The following is a 20,827-nucleotide window of genomic DNA, read 5'->3' as shown; positions in this document are numbered from 1 at the left end:
TCCCCAAACTGCCCAGTTGCCTTCACCCCAAGGGTCCTTCCCTATCCCTACAGGGTGTTGAGGTGTCCCCTGGCCATCCCTCTGTGTCATCCCCCCCTCCCATTCAATACACCAAGTGCAGATGATTTAAAGTGCATTTTAAAACCAGAGCATCCGAGCATCCCCAGCTCCCACCAGTTCCCGAGAAAATGCTTTTAGCTTAATCACTGGAGCTGTTCCTTTCCCTTCCTTTCCTGCTCCTCCTCTTCCTCCCAACGTTTTGGATCAACATTCATCAGCTGCAGCAGGGACTGTCACCCAGAGCCAGGGGCTGCAGTGGGGCAAGAGGTGGGGGCACATCCCTGCTGCAGGGAGGCCAAAAAAACCCCAGCCCCCAGTGCTCCCTCCCAGTCATCCCACAGTGGGGTTCATGTTGGGGTGCTGCACTTAGAGCAGAAGGGAGGATGGGGCTTCCCAGAGATCCCCCCCCGTGCTGTTCCTGGTGTTTGGGGGGGCTTTTTCATTTCAAGACTCTGCTGCTCCTCCTGCATGAGCAGTGAGGGCTGTCCTGTGTTTATCCCTCTGAGAAGGAGCTGCAAGGGGGCCGTGGTCAGGGGGAGTCCAGCCCCTCATGACCCTCCATGCTCTGGCAGGATTTGAGCTGCCCTCCCTGCAGGTCCCGCTCCGCAGGAGAATTCATTAGCTGTGACTCATTACATTTATCGATATTACATGAATCGATACTTTTTGCCAGATGGATTTTGGCTCCATCCTTCATTTTTCCTTATTAATTTAGCGTGGCTCCGGCCCTGGTTGCTGGTGGCAGGGACCCTTGGGCTGGGTCGAGCCTCAGTTTCCCTGCTGAGGATGAGGAGGGTGACCCCGCGTCCCCTCCCTCAGTAGAGGAAGGCTGTGCTGCTGCTGTCCTTCTCCCCTTCCCCATGCAGCAGAAGGAATCACTCAGCTGGAACCTCTGGGCCTTGGGACCCCCCGATATTGAAGCTCCACCTCAGACTGAGGAGGGATAGAGGGGTCGGGCTGGGGGTCTTTACCGGCATGGATGTGGCAGTTCACGGCTCGGGACCCACCCCAAGGGCTTTCCGTCGGGGGCCGGAGGAGGCGGATGAGGAGGAAGAGGAGGAACATCCAGAGGTAGCCGGGACCACCCTGGGATCAGCGGGCATCTGTGCCAGGGGACCCCAGGGTGGCAGCGCTCGCAGGGCAGCACCGCGCGGGTGGGGGCCCCCTTTGCTGCGGGGTGCAGGGAGGGGGGGACCCGCGCCGTGCGTGGGCGTGGACGGGGCGGCTGCGGGCGGGTCCGGAGCTGCGTGGGCCGGGTCCGGCGTGACCCACCGCGCACCGGGGGCTGCGGGGCCTCGGCGCTACCCGGGGAGGGGGGGCCCCGGCGGGACCCGGCCGGAGGTCCCTGCCCGTAGCCGGAGCCGTCCCCGGCGGAGCGCAGAGCGGCTGGGCCGGTGCGGGGCCGGTGCGGGGTGCATGGCGGGGCTGCGGGCGCTCTGGCTGCTGGCGGCGGCTCTGGGGGCGGCGGGGGGACACCCGCAACCCTGCCGCGTCCCGGTCCCCGCCGGCCCCGGCCTCGGCCCCAGCCCCGGACCCACCGTGCGCCTCGGGGCGCTACTGCCGCCCGCACCCGCCCGCGCCCGGCTCCGCGCCGCGCTCGCCCGAGCCGCCGGTACCGGTACCGGCCCCGGGGGGAGCCCCGGGGAAGTGACGCTGCCCCACAACCTCAGCCTGGAGGTGGTGGGGGGCGGCCCGGCGGCACGGGACCCCGGCTCGCTGGCGCGGTGGCTGTGCGGGGCGCTGGCGGGGCGCGGCGTGGCTGCCGTCCTGGCGTTGCCCCGCTCCCGCCGGGAGCTGCTCCAGGTCGACTTCCTCGCCGCCGCCCTCCAGGTCCCCTTCGTCAGCATCCTGGACACCCGCTGGCCGCTGCCTTTCCGAGCGCAGGTGAGACCCGCAGCGCCGGCTCTGCACGCAGCTCCCGTCCCCGCTCCCGTCCCTGCTCGCCGGCTCCGTCCTTGATCCCGTCCCGGCTCCGTCCGTGCTCCTGTCCCGATCCCCGTCCCGGATCCATACCAGCTCTATCCCGATCCCGACTCGACTCCATACCGGCTCTGTTCCGCGGGTCCTCCTCCCGGCTCGGACCTGCCTCCGATCCCGATCCCGGCTTCGATTCCAGCTCCAATTCGGAATTCCAGCCACTCATCCTTGCTGCATCCCGACTACCTCCGGGCTCCATCCCGGCTCTGTTCTCCCACTGTCTTCTCTTCCACCCCGGCCTCATCCCATCCTCATTCTCACCTCCATCCTGTCTCTACCCCAGCCTCATCCTGTGCCCCATCCTGGCTCTGTGTCTCCCATCTCAGCTCTATCCCAGCCCCCTCTTGGCCCTCATTCCAGCCCTATCCTGGCTCTATCCCAGCTCCCATCTCAGCTCTCTCCTGGCTCCTTGCCCAGCTCTATCCCAGACCCAATTCCAGCTTTCACTCCAAGGTAAGTTCCCTGGTTCCTCTGGAACCTCTGCAACCCTCAGCCCCAGTCCCCACTCCATTCTGTCTCCAAAGGGGTCTGGGATGTGTCCTGGCAGTGCATCCCAGACAGGAACTGGGCAGGGGATGGCCAGGGAGGGTGGGATGACCTAAGGGCAGGTGGGTCCATGTCTGGCACTGCCTCTGGGCCCTTCCCACGGGCAGGGGCACAGCCAAGACCCTCGTGTGTTGGCAGAGTCCCTTCCACTTCCACATGGATCGGCAGAGCTCCCCAGAGATGCTGGTGGATGTGCTGGTGAGCATCCTGCAGGCCAACGACTGGCAGGAGACCAGCCTGGTGCTCTGCCACCCCTGGGACATCGACAGCTTCCTTGACCTCTGGGCCCAACATTCCCAGCTCTTCCTCCGCACTGTCCTGGACCTGGGCTACCTGGATGAGTCCAGGGCCACCCGCTACCTGCAGCAGCACGGGGACCGTGTCAGGAGCCTCTCCAGCCCAGTGCTGCTGCTGGGCTGTGACCTGCGCCGTGCTCGACTCGTCTTCCAGGCTGCTGAGGAATTGGGACTGCCACCGCAGGAATTCCACTGGATGCTGGGCTTCCCACTCAGCACCAGTGAGCTGCAGACCGAGGGCCTGCCCCCAGGGCTGCTGGCCTTTGGGGAGGTCAGCCAGCCACCTCTGGAGCTCTTCGTGCAGGACATGGTGGGACTGGTGTCCCAGGCCATTGTCCACGCTGCCCACGGCCTCCCTGACCCCGCACAGCTGCAGACCACAGGCAACTGCAATGAGAGGCACCGGGCAGGCAGCGAGTCCCCAGGACTCTTCCTTGCCCGGTAAGGGGGTGCTAGGGGCTCCTCTTTTCCCCCATCCTGGTTCTGTGGTATTGGGGTGCATGGCAGGGTTCTGCCCCAGACCTGGGATGGGGTAATGGCAGAGCAGGGGACCCCTGAGCTCAGTGCAGTGCTGTCCCCAGTGTGTGCAGCCCCCACCATGGGGCTCAGACCCCCAGGACATGGTTAGCACTGCATAGGGGGATGTGTCACTTCAGATCTCCTTAACACTGCCTGAGCATGGTCACTCTATAAATATTAATAATTCTTGGCCCTGGCAGCACAGCGAGCTGCAGGACAGTGCAGCAGGGCTAGATCCTGCTGCTCCTCCTTGACCTTGTCCCTGTCCGTGTCAGGCACATCCTGCTCCAAGCTCCCAGCCCCATCCCTTGGTCCCAGCTGACCCTGAGCACTGGAGCAGTGAAACCCTTCCCTTGGCAGGTTCCTGGCCAACACCTCCTACCACGGCCAGACGGGGCTGGTGCGTGTGGAGAACACGGCATTGGTGAGGCCAGAGCAGCAATTCCGCATCTGGAGCCTGCGCAGGGACTCGCAGGGGGTCCCCACCTGGATCACAGTGGGCACCTGGAGCCACGGCAAGCTGGAGCTGGAGGAGGTGATGTGGCAGAGCCAGCGGCAGCACAAGAGTCCTGGCGAGGCGGCCGAGGGGGCCCGGACACGGCTGCGGGTGGTGACGTTGGTGGAGCACCCCTTTGTCTTCACCAGGGAGGTGGATGAGGAAGGGAACTGCCCGGCCGGGCAGCTCTGCCTGGACCCCGGCACAAACGACTCGGCCGTGCTGGATGCCCTCTTTGAGAAGATTGGCAGTGGCAACGGATCAGTGCCGCAGGAGTACAAGAAATGCTGCTATGGGTACTGCATCGACCTGCTGGAGAAGCTGGCCGAGGACATGGCCTTTGATTTCGAGCTCTACATCGTGGGCGATGGGAAATACGGCGCCTGGAAGAACGGGCGCTGGACGGGACTGGTGGGGGACCTGCTCAGTGGCACGGCCCACATGGCCGTCACCTCCTTCAGCATCAACTCGGCGCGGAGCAAAGTCATTGACTTCACCAGCCCCTTCTTCTCCACCAGCCTGGGCATCCTGGTGAGGACCAAGGACACGGCGTCGCCCATCGGGGCCTTCATGTGGCCCCTGCACTGGACCATGTGGGTGGGCATCTTCGTGGCCCTGCACATGACCGCACTCTTCCTCACCCTCTATGAGTGGAAGAGCCCCTATGGAATGACCCCCCATGGGCGCAACCGCATGAAGATCTTCTCCTACTCCTCAGCCCTCAATCTCTGCTATGCCATCCTCTTTGGGCGCACTGTGTCCAGCAAGACGCCCAAGTGCTGCACCGGCCGCTTCCTCATGAACCTCTGGGCCATCTTCTGCCTCCTGGTGCTCTCCAGCTACACGGCCAACCTGGCAGCTGTCATGGTGGGGGACAAGACCTTCGAGGAGCTCTCAGGCATTCACGACCCAAAGGTGAATGAGTGTCCTGCTGCTTCAGATGGCTGGGAGAGGTTGGGAGAGGGCTGAGGGCTAGGGTAGGGGCTGAGGGGGGTCCTGTCCTTCCTTTTGCACCTTCCTTCTTCTCTCCAGCCCCAGTCCTGCATCTTGGCCCCTTCTAAGAGTGGGGTGGGGTCTTTGAGACCTGAAGAAAGCTTTGTGTGTGTATGCCACTGGTGTTAAATCCCAGCCTCAACTTCAGGGCAGGGGGAAGTGGGCTGAGTGTGGGCTGAGGCTGCTCTTGGGGAAGCTCTTTCCAGACACACCCAAGAGCTGCTGCAGGTCTGAGGCTGCCCAGACACCGTTCCTGGGACTCAGGGCTGGGGACACATCCCCAGGGAGTGGGGACACATTCCTGGGGCCAGGAGTGCTGATGCTCTGGTGCCTCCTTCCAGCTCCATCACCCCTCACAGGGCTTCCGCTTTGGCACGGTGTGGGAGAGCAGTGCTGAGGAGTACATCAAGAAGAGCTTCCCCGAGATGCACGAGTACATGCGGCGCTACAATGTCCCCACCACCCCCGACGGCGTCACCATGCTCAAGTGAGAGGCAGGGAGAGCATGAGGGGTTCCCCCCACCTTTTACCCCTCCCAGGGCATCTTTTGCTCCAGTCCTGGAGCCTGTGCAGCCCCCAGGGCTCCCGACCTCTGGGAGGGGTGTCAGGTTGGGGGGACACTGAGCAAGGGGGGAGCAGCCCCTCCCTGAGCATCCCCCCACATCCCCACAGGACAGAACCTGCCAAGCTCAACGCCTTCATCATGGACAAGTCACTGCTGGATTATGAGGTCTCCATCGACTCTGACTGCAAACTGCTCACTGTGGGCAAACCCTTCGCCATCGAAGGTTTGGGGGGGCTGTGCTGGGAAGGGGGTTCTGCTCTGTGTGTGTGATGGGGCTGGAGTCGTGCCCTGCCACAACCACGCAGGGTGGGGCGGTGCCCCCTCCGTGGTGGGCACTGGGGGCTGCACCCTCCGTCCCAACACTGCTTCCCTCTCCCCCCCTCACCGGGGCCAGGCTACGGCATCGGCCTCCCCCAGAACTCCCCGTTGACCTCCAACGTCTCCGAGTTCATCAGCCGCTACAAGTCCTCGGGGTTCATCGACCTCCTGCACGACAAGTGGTACAAGATGGTGCCCTGCGGCAAACGCGTCTTCGCCGTCACTGAGGTGCGGAGGCGCCTGGGCCGGGGGGGCTCTGGGCTCTATCTGACCCCTGCCGCAGCCCAGCCCACACCCCCTGCCGCCCGCAGACCCTGCAGATGGGCATCTACCACTTCTCGGGGCTGTTCGTGCTGTTGTGCATCGGGCTGAGCGGCTCCCTCCTCACCTCCCTGGGCGAGCACGTCTTCTACCGCCTGGTCCTGCCCCGCATCCGCCGCAAGAAGAAATTCAACTACTGGCTGCACACCAGCCAGGTGGGGCCAGGGGAAGGGGCTCACACAGCACCCCAAAGACCCCTAAGCCCATGTCGCTGCTTCCTCTTAAATTCCATCACCTGTGCCCTTTTCCAAACCCCTGTTTAAGTCCTGAATCATCACCTCCAGACCATCACCCTCCAATTAATCCCTGGCCTGTTAACCTCTAATCCATTCCCCCCAACTCACTCTTGCCCTGTTCCCCACAGAAAATCCATCGGGCTCTGAACATGGGCACGGAGGAGAGGAAGAGCCAGCAGCTGAAGTTGGAGCAGAGGTACAGCTGGGACTGGGAGCCTGCCCTCCTCTCCTCCTCCTCCTCGTGGACAGCCAGACTTCTGTGGGGCTGCGGAGGGACCCCAGAGCAGCCAGATCCCAATTCAGCCTTACCCCACACAGGTGCGTGCCGCAGCCGAGATCGGCCCCGGCGGCAGCGCAGCCCTGGAGCGCCCTGCGGAAGGAGGCACGGCGGGTGCGCTTCCAGCTGGACAAAGTTCCCACCGAGGCGGAGGGGTCCCCTCCGTGGCACCCCGGGAACGGGCGGCCGCCGCAGCCCCTGGACAGAGCGGCTGGTGAGAACGAGCTCCGGGAGCTGGAGGAGAAGATCCAGGAGATGCGGGAGCAGCTGCGGGCGGCGCTGCTGAGGAAGAGCGAGCTGGTGTCCGCGCTGGGCACCACCAAGGGCGGCCGGCAACTGCCCGCCCCGCTGGCCACCGAGGAACACCGGGAGGAGAGGTGAGATGGGGGGCAGGGACTCCCCAAAACATCCCAGGGGCAGGGCAGGGCAGGCGCTCCTCCAGCTCACAGGGGGAGTGGAAAGAAAAAAGGGAGGGGGGATGTCCTGGGGCTGCCCCATCTCTGCAGCCTTTGTCTCTTCCCCCTGTCCCTTCTGCTGGCCGTGAGGGCTTGAAGGACCGGGGGGTTGTTTTTGGAGGGTTGAGTTAAGTGAGAGGTCGCTGCAGTGCCTGGACAAAGCTCAGCCCCGTGCCCCCACTCTGTTTTTACACCACGTAAATAAAGATGACGAAGGAAGACCAAGTCTGCTTTTCCTCTTCCCCAAACGCAGCCAGGGCAGGCTGAGAGCAACCCTTCCCCTTCCCCTCCTTCCTCCGCAGGCCCAGCTCAGCCCCGCCGCAGGACGGCCGTGATTAGGAGGAGGAGGAGGAGGCAGAGGAAGCTCCCACATGCACGGGGCAGGAGGACAGGCCGAGACCGGAACCTCCCTCTGGAGAGGCAGCTCCAGCTCCAAAACCGGGCTGATCCCAGAGCCACCGCAAAGCAGAACCGGAGCCTTCCTCGGGCGGAGGATGAGGGATGGAGACGCTGCACGGGGAGCAGAACAGGATCGGCTCAGGGCTCTGCCCGCCCCTGAGGATAAGGAATAGCTCCCCATGCCACTACAGGCGGCTGTGGAAGGAGCCAGCCCTGCAGCCCCTCCCCTGGCACGGAGGCTGCCCAGCACCACCGAGCATGGCTGGGAAAGTGTTGGTGCTCAGCCCTCTGCCCTGCCACCGCCCCTGCACACTGCAAGGGGACAGATGGTGACAGCCCAGGACGGCAGGAGGAGGCACTCCCAGGACTGAGCATTCACCTCGCTGCACCCCCCTGCCCCCTGGACTCCCACACATCAGCCCAGCACAGCCATGGGGGGCAGGACATGGGGTAGCGCTGCAGGAGCTGTTAAGAGATAATATTTATTATTATATACAAACACATTTTGTACATTAATTAAATAGAATGAACTCTACTCTTCATTCATCAAATCATTTGGTTTGGTGTCCCCCTTCCCCTCCCACCCACTCCTCTGAAAAGCCTATGGTCATTCCTGGCACTCCAGAGCCTGGGAGCCAGTTGGCCACATGGCCCCTTCTCAGGAGTGTTGGCAGCAGCAAGATTTGACCTGCTGGTCACAGCAGGGTTCCCCCTGCCCTGGAGAAGCACTATGGCTGCTCCAGGTAAAAAGGAAAAAACAATAAGGGGGCACCCAGGTGGGAAAGGCAGAGGGGTGAGGAGGGGGCTCTGAGCCCCCCCGTGTTGATAAGGTAACACTGAAACGCACGGAGCCCCCCGAGGGGGATGGACTCCAGACACTGCTCAGCCATAGGGGAAAAACACTGAACTTGGGGACACCTGTGCAGGGACCCAGCTGCCCCAAGAGCTAAGTGCCCACATGTCACCTCTTGTCCCTGCCCTGTCCCACCATGGTTCTCTCCCAGAGCTTCATCCTGCCTCACTCTGCTCCACCTCCCTGCACAAACCCTCCTTCCAGCACAATCTGGACATGGATGTGGCCCCTCTGCAGGGGCCCACGGGCAGCCCCCCCAGCTCAGCCTCTTGGTAGAGGTCAGGTTCTGTCAGCCTCAGCTCCACCGCCAGGGAAACGTGGGAAACCCAGCTGAAATGTCTTGGATTTAGTGTTTTGGTTCTTTGCTAAACCAGCTCATGCAACAATCCAGGCACGAGGAGCCACTCTCTCCTCTGGGATGGGGCTGATCCTAAACACAGATGTGTCCCCCAGGAGGGACAAGGCACTGGAAAGCAGCTGCTTCACCCAGAGCAGAGCTGGGCAGGACAGAGCTGCTGCCCTCACCCCACAGCTCTCCACACACCCACTGCAGCACAGCTCCCTCCAAGCATCACTCATGGCTCCTGGGATGGCAGCTCCCACCTGCACACAGCACCTTCCACCTCCCAACCCACCCACCAAGGGAAGTTTAAGGACAGAAAAAAGGGGCTGAACTGCAGCTTTCTGCTTTGGTTGTGCCCTAGCCTGGGCAGACTTTGTGCCTGGGGAAGGTAAGAGCTCCTCCTCCCCTCAGAGGCTGGAAAGGTGACCAGGAATTGCCTCTGGGGCTCTCCCACAGGGGCTGGACACTCTGTCTGTTCTATCCACTCTAACCACAAAGCTGCCACACCTGTGGCCTGTCCCAGGTCAGCTCCCACCTGGGATCAGCACCTGGACTGCAAACACAGCTGCAGGGGCAAAGCCAGGGACTGGGGGACAAGGAAAAGCCAGGGCACGAGCAGGGCAGGGTGGGAACAGGTAGCTGGCTCACCTGTGGCCTCAGAAGAGCCCTGGAGCTGTGCGGGCCAGGGGACCAAAACCCCCCATCCTTCCCACAGCCCCCCAGTGCCTTTCCTAGGGGAGGGAGGTCACAGCAGCCCTGCTCTGTCCCAGCTGCTCCAGCTCTGCTCAGAGGGATCCATGGGTTAAGGATGATGGTGAAGTGAGAAACAGTAACAAACAAAATCCAAATGTCTTCCTGGCAGTCCAGAGTGACAGCAACGGGGCTCAGGACAGGTTCCTGAAGCTTGGCTCTGAGCTGGGCGTTCTCTCTGCTGGTGCTGGGCAGGGGCTGCTCTCCCCCCGGTCCTCCAAACCTCTGTCCTGGTCACTGTCCCCCCCCGAGGCTGGCAGGGACTCTGCCACGCTGCTGCTGCCCGTGCAGTTTTTACCACCGGGTTTTGCTCGGCTGTTTGAGCCCTCGAGAGCCTCAGTCTGCTTGGGAAGGGAGGGGCTGGGGACCACCCCCTCCTGCAGCGGGGCAAGGGGGGCAGCCCCAGCAGCGGGAGAAGCATCTGCTGCAGCCACCACGGACGTTGAGGTGACCTCGATGGTGATGGAGCCCATGGCTGTCTCCGGGTGCTCGCTGCTGACCCTGATGCGGGCGACCAACCCGGAGGCTGTGGCCGCCTCCTGAGGGGTCCCGTTGGCCACGGCTTCGTGCACCACGGTGGGCTCCAGGAGGGTCGTGCTCAGGTCAGACAGGAACGAGGCCTCTGTGACGATGGCGGCCGTCTCGGCCACCCAGTTCAGGTCACTGCCCACGGAGGCGGCGGCGGCGATGACGCTGGAGGCCTCGCCGGGGGTCAGGGCGGCCGGGCCACCACCCTCCCCGAGGGGCCCGGGGGCCAGCGGGGCTCGGCGGCCCCCAGCCTCGACTGGGGCAGCTGTGGTGTTGTTGTTGAGGTTGTCCTGCAGCGTGGTCTGGGTGCCCTGCCCGACCTGCTGGTTCTGCAGCAGCATCTCCTGGATCCGGATCTGCTGCAGGATGGCTGGCAGCTCATAGTGGTGGAAGAAGTAAATCATCGAGTGCTGGCGGAGGAAAGGGAAAAGTGTCACCCTGGGCCTGGGTCACAGGTCACCACATCCCAAGTAAACCAAACTTCTGAATCCTGCTGCTCTGACACCCAGAAGGTCAGCAGCAAGTTTGGAAAGATTTATCCCTTCCACTATGACTACTGCAAGCTGCTTTATAGTTTCTCTCTAAGGCAAAGAGTACAACCCCCTCTTTGCTTTCAAAGGCTGGGAAAAGAAGGATGACAGCATTCCTCTGGCCCATCCACTATTCCCTGTCCCCACCCTGCAGCAGGTCAACAACCAAATTCACTCAACAGGTATGCCTGATCCAGGATATCAGTCATAAGCTTGGAGCTGATCCCATCAGCATGCTCACTGCACAGACCTGAACAGCTCCTCTGCAAAGGAGAGGAGACAGACCCATAGACCCTCCCCAGGATTTATTCCAGAAGGACAGGACAGAAATCCTTCCCAACACCCCTGTGGCATCAGGTTACTGTCAGTCTCATGGCTGGATTGGAGGCAGCAATCCAAACATCCAGAGCCTCATTCTGCTGCTCCATTTCCAAACCAGGCTTAATTCCATCTATTGCAGATATAAGGATCCTTCCCTCCAACCCAGCTTGAGAGGAAGTTTGACCAAGCTCCCCAAGGTGCAGCAGCCCTGCAGGGACTCACCTGGATGAAGAGCCAGGAGGTGACAAGTGCCAGGCTGCTGTACTGCCCATTGAAGCGGTAGTGGTAGGCATAGAAGGCAAAGTGGTACAAGTAGAAAAATCTGGACAAGAAGGAAAGAAATCAGGAAAAATGTGAGCTCACTTCTCTCCCAATACCAGCCTGAGCTGGGGCACCTCACAGGGCGTGACACAGACTCATTACCAGACAATTAGAGCTGCCTGTCTATGAACAGGACAAAACAAGAGGCTGGGGAAGATCAAGGTGATTCCAAGGCTCAGGCCCAAATCCAAATTGGAAAAATTGCACTTTCGACCCTGTGACGTGTGGGGCAGCTCCCAAGCAGGCACAGAAATAATACCCTTAGGAGTGGAGGCCGTTGTGCCTGGGGTGCTGGAAGGACTCAGAGCAGCTGGGGGAGGACAGGCAGAGGGAATGTGGCCACAGGCAGCCCTTACCTGAGCCAGTGCCTCTTGCTGGTGTTGGTGTGGCAGCAGATGGCGTCGTACTGGTCCGCCAGCCACACGATGAGGATGATGTAGAAAGCGGTTGTGGTGTCATTGAAGAACTCAGACATTATGGCCTCCATACCTGGGGACAGAGGGGACATCAGCATGTGGCAGGACATGGCAAGGGGTCCCCTGTCACCTCAGAGCAGGACTGTGACTGCACCTGCCCAGGGCAGGTAACTGGGCTTTGCTTATGGCAACAGCTATGGCCAAGAATGCTTTGCCCGCCACATCCCACGGATCAGCTGAATCCCACAGCGCAGATTTTGGGAAAATTTGCTGCTTTTTAAATTAAAATTGTACAAATGCAACGTGGCCACACAGTGCAAGTCTGCAACAAGCTCCAGGGACATACAAAGCTTTGGATTCTGGGATTTCCCAACAAACTGCTGTTTTTCCAGGGGACCCAGAAGGACAATGGAGCTCACTGTGCCATTAAATTCCAGAGCCTTCTGCCTTGTGATGAGCAGCCACAGTAACCACCTGCTGTGGCCAGCTGGAAACAGGGAATTAGACTTCCCACAGGTCCCAGAGGGACGTGCTGCAGACACAAGCAGTGAAGCAAGTCCTTACCGACCAGAGCCAGGATGACAGTGAGGAGTGGAGCAGCAGGGAACGCAATGGTCATGTTCATCTCCAGCATTTGTAACAGGTCAACTGCAAGAGGGAAAACAGGCTGAGGCACGGAGAAGATGAAGGGCCACAGAACCCTCCACCCCTAGTACTGTCTGTTCAATGCAGCCACATCCTCTCTGCCCAGACAATCCTTCTCAGGACAGAGAATAAGCTCTGGCAAGTGACTGGGAGCAGAAGGATCTACTCCCCAAGCAGCTACCCTTCTAAACTGGAACTAATGATCCTCAAGGTCCTTCCAACCCAAACCTTCTGCAACTCTACAACACCTGTGCTGCAGCAGGCACAGTGCCCAGCACGACCCAAACCCCTCAGCCAGTCCTTACCAATGAAGACAAAGATCTGATGGTGTGAGTAGCGCAGCAGCATCGAGACAGAGAGAGTCTGGAACAGGAGAGAGAAGGGGAGGCAGATTAGAGCCCCACGGGTGCAGGGAGTCACTTGGAATCGCAGTGCGGCACAGACCCAGGCGAGCCTGGGCTTGCACATCCCACGTTCATTAGCTGGAGCTGTGCAGAGCCATTTCCCAAAGAGTAATTAGAGCTTCACAAACAGCAATTAATCTCTCTGCTGCTGCAGGGGAACAGACAGTAAGGGATTTGTTTGTAAAGGGACCAACCCTGAATGTTTGCACTGGGGCCACACCAACCCACAGAGCTGGGAGCAGGGATTTTCCCGTCCTCCATCCCGCTCCTCCCTGCACTCGGTTCCTCCTCAGTGCCCACAGTGTGATTGTGCACAGACCTGCCCCATGGGTGGGACAGCCCCACACAAAGAGACAGTCACCCACAGCCACCCAAGACAACAAACACCAGGTAGTTATGGCCTGGGATCTTGTCTGATGTGTATCTGAAAACACCTCATCTCCCACATCATCACTTGGTTTATCTTGATCACTCCTGGCAAATCAGTCTGAGCTGTTCTTAAAAGTCTCAGAGGACAAATGTCTGCACCCTGTACTGACAGCTGGAGTATTTTAAGGACACTTAGAAATTAGCAGCAGCTCCCTTTTGACAACAAAAACAACACTGCATTTTAGGTCAGCCCTACTGTTCATTTCACCGGTGGACTTCAGGAACTTTAAAAAAAACCCAAACAAACAAAAACATGCCCCAGAGTAGAGCCTCATCCTCCACCAACTACACTTTAAAAAAGCAGATGAGAGCTCTGCTGTAACACCAACCACTCACTGCCCAGCACCAGGCTGAGGTCAGGCACTGCCCAGCTCACAGTGACTTACGAAGATGACCATGATGACGAAGGCTGCCAGGTAGGAGGTCCTGGCCATCCACATGCTGACAAAGCGATAATGCTCCCCAGACACCACGTTGCGAAGGAAACCTGGAGAAAAAGCACAAACACGAGCTCAGTGTGATTAAGCCACAAACTAAGAACCAAGCTCCAGTGCCTGCTAAAGAAACAGGATTTGGAGCAAATCCTCAGGGCAGCACTCATTGTCATGCAGGGCAGTGAGGTGGGAGGAAATCATGTTTCCAGACACCTCGCCCCTCCTGCCTCTCTTGTTTTGTCCTTGACAATAACACAGGGAGCTGCTCCCTGCATTACAGATTAATCAATAGTCAGAAGATGATAGTCAGGCATCCACAGAACAAACACCCACTGCTCCAAGCAGCTTCTGCTGAGACTCCTCCAGGCCTTACCTTTGTTTTCTTCGTTTTCAGCTAAAGCTTTGACACTAGACATCAGGATATCATCGTAGCCCAGGAACTCGTCCAGCAGCAGGCGGCTGAACCTGTCCCCAAAGCACTGATCCCTCGTAGGATCTAGAGAGAACACAAAAAACCTTTCACACTGTTCACACCTGGAGCCACAAAGGCACAAGGTGAGGGATACTTGTGCCACCAGAGCTGCGTCTGCATGTGGACCTGGGGCAGTAAAACCAAACTTGGGAGGACTGGGAGGGAAAATCTCATCCCCTGACAGATCCAGCCACACTGAAGTGCAAATGGCAGTCGGGCCTTAAGGATTGTCAAGGATGTCACACTCTGTGTTGGCACAAACACAAAGGGAATTTGCCCTCTAGGCTTGGCCTATCTCTGGGGCTCACCCTGACTGCTCATTACTGCACAGGAAAGCTGCTTAATCCCCATCCAGCTCTGCTTCAGCTTGAGTGGGAGGAAGTGATGAGCTCCTCTCTGGTTGCTGCATAACAGATACAGAGGTTCATAGGAAGGAGAAGGTCTGAGGCTGTGTTCCTGACTTCGACAGGTTTTAACAGAGCAAATGCCAGGAGAGGAGAACACTGTTTGAGGAAATGACCTGCTGGTGCTCACAGGGGCACAGCAGCACACACACTGTGACAGATCTGTGAGCACCATCCCCAGCTTCTGTACAGCTGCTCTGGCCATCAGGATCTAACTGCTGCTCAGAGCTGCAGTGCCTTCTGCCAGGAAGAGAGCTCTTCCCTGCTCCATGTGGGAAAACTGTGCTGGGCATGACACCAGGGCTCACTGAACCAGGCTCCACCATTTCAGAAAGCTCCTCCTGAAAAGCTGTGACCTACTAAAGGCAGGCAGGCTGCACAATGCAGCTCTCCTGCGTGGGAAGTGAGCATCATCAGCTTCAGGAAGAGTTCCCAGAGATGGTGTGGAGGTCTCTGCACTGCAGGTACTCACCCCTGAGCCCCTGCCCTGCTCAGGCTGCCTCCCACTCACCCAGGGTCACCACCATGACGGGGATGCTGAGGCGCTGCCGTGTGCTCTGGGACAGGCGCAGGAAGCCGTATTCCAGAGAGTATTCCACAATGTACTCCTCCTGAGGCCACACTGGGAGAGAGACACAGGGACACAGATTCAACACCCACATCTGCAAACAGCCAGCATGAAGAAACAGCCCCTCTGGGCTCTCTCCCTTCCTCCCATCATGTTCTTGAAAAGGGAACTGGTTGTAAATATGGGCTCTAGGCTTCCCTCAACCAATTAAACACAAATCAATACAAACTCTTTGGAATTACAGCCCTTGACATTAGTCCTTAATGTGGGACTTCTGGGAAAGCTTCAGGGCAACAGTTCCAAGCTCTGCCCAGAACCTGACCACATCTTTGCCTGGCAAGCCCAGAGCCACCGGTTCTTGCTTTGCTCAATTTCTGCTTCCCATGTTCTTTAGGAACCAGCAGGAAAATCCACTTTACACCTGCTGAACACTAAGTAAATGCTCCAGAGGCAAGAGCCCAGCACTTCCCAGGGGACTGAGGTCACTGCTGCAATTACATGTCAGAACTGAAGGCAGCAGCAATTACAGCTTTCTCAAAAACTGGTGGGGCCTGAAGTATCCCTGGTCTGGAGTTTGTTTTGTTTTTTTTTTTCAAGAAAGCTTCCAAAGAGATGCTTTTTTGCTACATCATCTCTGAAAGGACAAAACCTCCTGCTAAGCCAGAGCCAAGCAATTTAATCCCTGCTCTTTCAGACTGCCAGGGTGTATCTCCAGGAGGGGGGAGGCAGCTGTCAGGCAGCTCCCAGCACCACCCACAGTGGCAGTTAAAGGGACACAAGAACTGAAGAGAGACACACCTGACCCAGCACTGACAGAGATCTCCTGATCCCCTTACTGGGCAGCAAATACAAGCTGGGCTGTTTGGTTTGTCTTTTGTTTCCATTATAAACAGTTTTAAGCTCAAAAGGAAATCAAGGGTTTAAATATCAACAAACAATTACTTCCTTTGTATAATAAAATTTTTTTTCATGGTAAAATATTCTGACTTAACATAAAATTGGTGCACTGAGAAGACCGAAAACCTGGATAAAACAATTAAAATCAGGTATTTGGGACTGAATTAAAGATGTGAATTTTGTAACTAATCTGGGAAACAGCCTGTTCTCTTCCTCTCCTTTTCTGGATGGTTTCCAACCAGGCATTCAGCAAAACAAGGGACTTCCCACCAGTGCCCCAGCCCAGCACAACGTGACTCTTCTCAGAACCCGGGCACCAGCAATAAAGGTCCTGCACCAAAAACATTTACTGCTCTCTGGTCTTAATGACCTTTAATTCAGGACTAATGAGCTCTGGATGAGCATCAAGCAAATCCACTGCAAGACCGAGGAACAAGACAGTGTCCAGTGTCATCCTCCTCCTCCACAGCCATAACCCCAGTGAGTCTGCAGAGCAAAGAATTCCAGCATTCACAGGGATAACAGTGTGGTGAAAGAGGCCAACTTCTTACAAATATTATGGAAAAAACCTAAGAATCCAACTCCACATCTCTATTTTAAAATAAATATTCCTTAGTAGATTTCCTACCTTAACCACTAGAAACAGAAGTTTTTCCAAACTGGAATTCCATTTTAAATAATACAAAGCTACTAAATCTGCCTCTGGAATTTACAAGTCCTGAGCAGCTTAGGTCAGGCAGGAAAAGGGTGGGATAAGGCCAGGGAACATCCGAGTGAACACCAGTGCTGTATTGCAATCCACCAAAACCCGCTGGGTAGCTTTTGGGATTAATTAATTGTAGCAAATTGGCTGCTCCAAGTGCTGGTGTTGGCTCAGCAACCAGAACACAGCCCAAACCCTGCTCATGCTAGAAGGAATGTCACTGTCAGGAGATCCCTGTGGACTGCAGGGGACAGTGAATGGATCAGAACAGGGGGTTCAGGTTCATCTGAGATACCTGACACCAATCACCACAGAAACCTGCCAGGCCAAGAGCCTTTGTTCACCTGTGGTTGATCTGAAACCTCTTGGCCTGGCAAATTTTCTAACCCAGCCTCAGGGCAGAGCTTGTTGTGGGTCTGCTGTTAGTATTGACAGGATTATCCCCAGGTAAACACATTGGGAAGACATTTAAGGTCACTGTGCAGGTGCCCCAAGGAGCCAGGATGGGACATGTGGGGAGGATGATGATGGGAGGAAGGAGGAGCACAGGTAGCAGTGAAGGTGTGATTACCTGCTCGGGCTAGCATCTCAAACTCGGACACAGTCTCCCGCAGAGGCTGCATACCTTTAGTGGCTGCGTCACTAAACGAGAACTCCTGGCTGTCGTTGTGGGGCAGCTCAGTGCTGCTCACCCGGGATGGCTTGAGGAACACCTTGGGCTCGATATCCAGCTCAAACTGTTGGAAAACCAGAGTAGGAAAGCCACATCAGCAGCCTCCTTATTGTACCTCTCACCTGCCATGCCCTCTCTATCCACACAAAGGCCTACCCCCCTCAAAAGAACATTTTCTCTGGTTTCCTTTCAGTGTTAAACCATCAGAGGCCAATGTGGGGACTCAGGAGCAGCCAAGGAACAGGCTTTGTTTCCAGGAGACCAAGGGATCACACAGGGACTTCACTTTCAACCAAGACCTCCCCAGCGTACACAGAGAGCACATCCTTACCTTGATGGAGCTGTTTTCAAACATATCCACAGTCATTTCTTCCTCTTCCTCCTCCTCTTCCTCAGTCGTGGACTCAACCACCATTCCTGGGAACTTCTCCCCCCCACAGAACTGCAGGAAGATGGGGGCCCGGCTGGAGTTGCGCTGGATTTCCACCCGCAGGATTCCATCGCGGGGCCACTTATCCCGCACGTGCTCCAGGCAGTTGATGGGAGAGCGGGAGAAGGCGATGTGGATGTAGGCCAGGATGAAGAGCACAAAGAGAGCCTAAAGGGCAGGAGACAAGGCAGACACTGTCAGACCCCCTAGTTATCACCAGCTCTTCTCTGCCTGTGAAACACCAGAATAATTTGGGCAAGTGGACGAGAGCTTTGATGCTTCCCAGCATCAAAAGGCAGCAGCCAGACCTTGGCAGTTCCAGCAGGGAATGCACCAAAGGCATCAGGAACCAACTGCTCCTGCTCGTGAGAGCTGACAGTGACAGCCTTCTGAAAGCTCAGGTCATGCATCCAACAGCGTCCCCAGAACGGACCACACACAGCACCAGTGTGGGATGAGGCACACTGAAGGAAATGGAAACATGTCCTACCTTCCAACCCTTCCCTCCTCAGCACAAAGAGTTTCCTGCTGAAACCTAGAGAAGCCTGCCCAGCTTTGTAAAGGCAGAATAAAGAAAACTTGAAGCAAACCAATCCACCCCTGGGCAGGATTACCCAAACCCAGATCTGTTGTCCCAAAGAACAGGTCCTGCTTTGGGAAGGTTGAGCTGGCCCCCGAGGCCGTGCACAGAGCACCAGAGCTCCCTGTCCTGCCTCCATCCCAGGAACAGCCATAAACCACAGCAAAGCAGGGTGGACTAAAAAAACTTGTTCCCTGGAGTGAACAGAGACGTCCAAAGTTCAGAGCTCTGAGCACAGCTGGCACAGCCAGCAGCACTGCTGAGCTCAGAGTGCCCTTCCCAGCCACCCTGTGCTGCTCTGTCCTCATCAGCCCTGCTGTCCTGACCTATTTGTGATGAACAAACAGCCTGGTAAACACCACTCTGCAGAGGAGCTGCACAGGGACATGTGAGGGAAGGTAAAGCACAGCTACCTCCCTGGTTGCAGGAGCCACAGAAGAGCATGGGGTAATTCCAGGGCTTGGGATGGGAATGGGGGCTCCTGCCAGCAGCTGGAGGAGAGCTGGGAGCAGGCTGCTCTCCACAGAGGAAGTTTTTCCTTCTCTAAGAGGAGCTGGGATCAGAGACAGAAGCTCAGCAAACTGCTCCCAGCCACTCTGCCTGACCACTGCACCGTTAGCACTATCCCTGTCCCAGACGATTTGGCAGGATGCAGATGTAAACTGGAAGAGGAAATGGGGATGTGAAAAACCCAAACGTCTCCTGAAAGGGTAGAAAACTTATCTGTGCAGCATGAGACAAGCTGTGCTGAATGTTTTCTTGCTGAAACCTAGAGAAGTGTGCTGCTGTTGCCTGGCAAGCTGCTCTCCCCTTCTCCTTTCTCTAATTTCCCACCCTGGAAGCTGTGGAGCAGGATTTGACCTGAGGGTAGCTACCCCTGGACAGTGAAGGCCCCTCTGGGAGGGTCCCCATCACCCAGCAGGCAGGTGGAGTCACCCCAGAGCACAGTGACACATTCCTGGCACTGCTGAAGGAAACAGGGTTAGACCAGGGCTGTGCCTTAACTGCTTCCAGAAAAGACTAGACTCCAGCAAAACTCCAGCAATGCAGTAGGTCATGGGGGAAATGTATCCAAAAAGTGTCATTGCTAGGAAACAGAAAATGAAACCTCTCCTGCCTCGAACCAGCCTGGCTACCCAGCAAGCTGGCTCAGCAATTTCTTTTTGCTTTACAGATCTGGAAGAGCTCCACAGTGTAGGGAATACCGGGACCCCCACGGAGACCAATGTCTCCCTCACAGGAGGGGCCCACGGGAGCTCAGGGAACAGCTCGGTGTGCGTGGTGCAAACACAGCCTGCTACCTCCGGCGGAGGCACGACTTTTGATGTTTCTAATGAGACTTCTGCCCTCAGCCCGGCCGCGGGCTGGCAGGAACTGCCCCTCACCTTGAGAAGAACGAAGAACTCGAAAACGCGGCGGAAGGAGGGAGGGAACAGGCGAGCGTAGGTCACTGCCATCTTGAAGAACAGCGCGTGGAAGAGGCGGTCCCGCACGTTGATCAGGGGGTTCTGGTTGAGGTTAGGGTTGCGGACGCCCCGGTTGTTGCCGCCGGCGGCCCCGGCGTTGTTGGCCGGGTGATGGTTGTTGGCGTTCGGCTGGTTCTCGGACATCCTGACGGCAGGGCCGGTGAGGGCTGGGCCCGAAAATGCTGCTGTTCCTCCGCGGGCCGGGCCGGGGCCGGGCGGGCGCTGCGGAGGGGCCGCGGGCGCCGCACCGGCGCTGCCTCCGTCCCCCTCCCCGGCCCCTGCCCGGCGCAGACGCCTCGGGGCGGCGGCGGGTCAGGCCCGACGGGTCAGGCCTGGGCGCTCAGTAGGGCCCGGGAGCTACGCGGCCGGAACAGACGCATCAGGGACGTGGCTGCCAGGATACCCCCGCGGCCATGGGGGGTCTCTCAGCGGGGCGGGGAGGTGTGGCGCGGCCCGGGAGCGGCGAGCGGCTCAGCTGTCCCAGCGCGGTCCCGTCCCGTCCCTCAGCGCTCCGCCGCCATTTTCCTCCGCCGGCCACGGCGGCTCGTGCGCGTGCGCGCGCACGCGCTCCTAGGGCACGACGGGACGGTGGAGGACACGCTCCGGCCCGGCCCCGCCTTCATGCAAATTAGGAGATTTCCCAACATGCATCGCGCACAGGCGGAACCTTGAGCCGGCCGTTCGGACTTGAAAATGCCAAAAATTTCAACAAAGCGGAAGATTTAGAATAAAAATTTAAAACTCCTCACCTGGGAGAGTGATCTTGTAAAGGAATGTGCAGGGATCAGAGTAAGAAAAGCTAACAGTGAGGTAAGAGTTTTGAGTTCTATGAGGTTTAAATAGTGCTTCATGTCAAGGAGCAATCGTGCTCGCTTCGGCAGCACATATACTAAAATTGGAACGATACAGAGAAGATTAGCATGGCCCCTGCGCAAGGATGACACGCAAATTCGTGAAGCGTTCCATATTTTTTTCCGGGCACGGTCTTGAAGCCCTTCCCCGGAACGACCCTTTTGTCCCCCCGAGAGCGGCACGGGCCGTCCCAGCCCCCCGCCAGGTCGGGGGGAGCCCCCCAGGGGCGGCCCTGGTACGGGAGAACCCACGGGTTTGCAGGCAGCAGCTGACAGGAGGAGAGGACACGGTCTTAAACTGCGCCAAGGGAAATTTAGGCTGGGTATTAGGAAAAGTTTTTTCCGGACACG

At 58.0% G+C, this 20,827-nt stretch overlaps 2 protein-coding genes and 1 non-coding gene across 4 annotated transcripts; 2 read left to right on the top strand and 1 right to left on the bottom strand.

Annotated features, from left to right (window-relative positions):
* The first annotated feature begins 1,476 nt into the window (after positions 1-1,476).
* Positions 1,477-7,524, top strand: GRIN3B (glutamate ionotropic receptor NMDA type subunit 3B). The gene is made up of 10 exons (XM_030230260.2): positions 1,477-1,944; positions 2,722-3,320; positions 3,759-4,809; positions 5,229-5,374; positions 5,560-5,675; positions 5,847-5,998; positions 6,082-6,246; positions 6,456-6,523; positions 6,646-6,981; positions 7,362-7,524. Exons 1-10 carry the CDS (start codon positions 1,477-1,479, stop codon positions 7,396-7,398), a joined length of 3,138 nt encoding a protein of 1,045 aa, XP_030086120.1. The 3' UTR covers positions 7,399-7,524.
* Positions 7,525-7,909: 385 nt separating this feature from the next.
* On the bottom strand, positions 7,910-20,182 carry TMEM259 (transmembrane protein 259). Of its 2 annotated transcripts, none has more exons than XM_018921841.3 (11): positions 19,545-20,182; positions 17,481-17,747; positions 17,048-17,213; positions 14,820-14,930; positions 13,806-13,928; positions 13,385-13,485; positions 12,471-12,528; positions 12,085-12,168; positions 11,461-11,593; positions 11,006-11,105; positions 7,910-10,342 (listed from the first exon to the last, which is right to left on the bottom strand). In XM_018921841.3, exons 1-11 carry the CDS (start codon positions 19,767-19,769, stop codon positions 9,539-9,541), a joined length of 2,172 nt encoding a protein of 723 aa, XP_018777386.1. In that variant the 5' UTR covers positions 19,770-20,182; the 3' UTR covers positions 7,910-9,538. The 2 variants fall into 2 exon arrangements, with proteins under 2 accessions (XP_018777386.1, XP_018777387.1); XM_018921842.3 differs by having other exon boundaries at positions 17,102-17,213.
* Positions 20,183-20,490: 308 nt separating this feature from the next.
* Positions 20,491-20,597, top strand: LOC115484690 (U6 spliceosomal RNA). The gene has a single exon (XR_003945397.1). It is a non-coding gene; the product is annotated as a U6 spliceosomal RNA (small nuclear RNA).
* The last annotated feature ends 230 nt before the right edge of the window (positions 20,598-20,827 follow it).

This window comes from Serinus canaria, chromosome 28 (assembly GCF_022539315.1).
Source record: "Serinus canaria isolate serCan28SL12 chromosome 28, serCan2020, whole genome shotgun sequence".
NCBI classification, from domain to species: Eukaryota; Metazoa; Chordata; class Aves; order Passeriformes; family Fringillidae; genus Serinus; species Serinus canaria.
The sequence above is the reverse complement of the archived record's forward strand: the minus strand, read 5'-3'. Positions and strand labels throughout refer to the sequence as shown.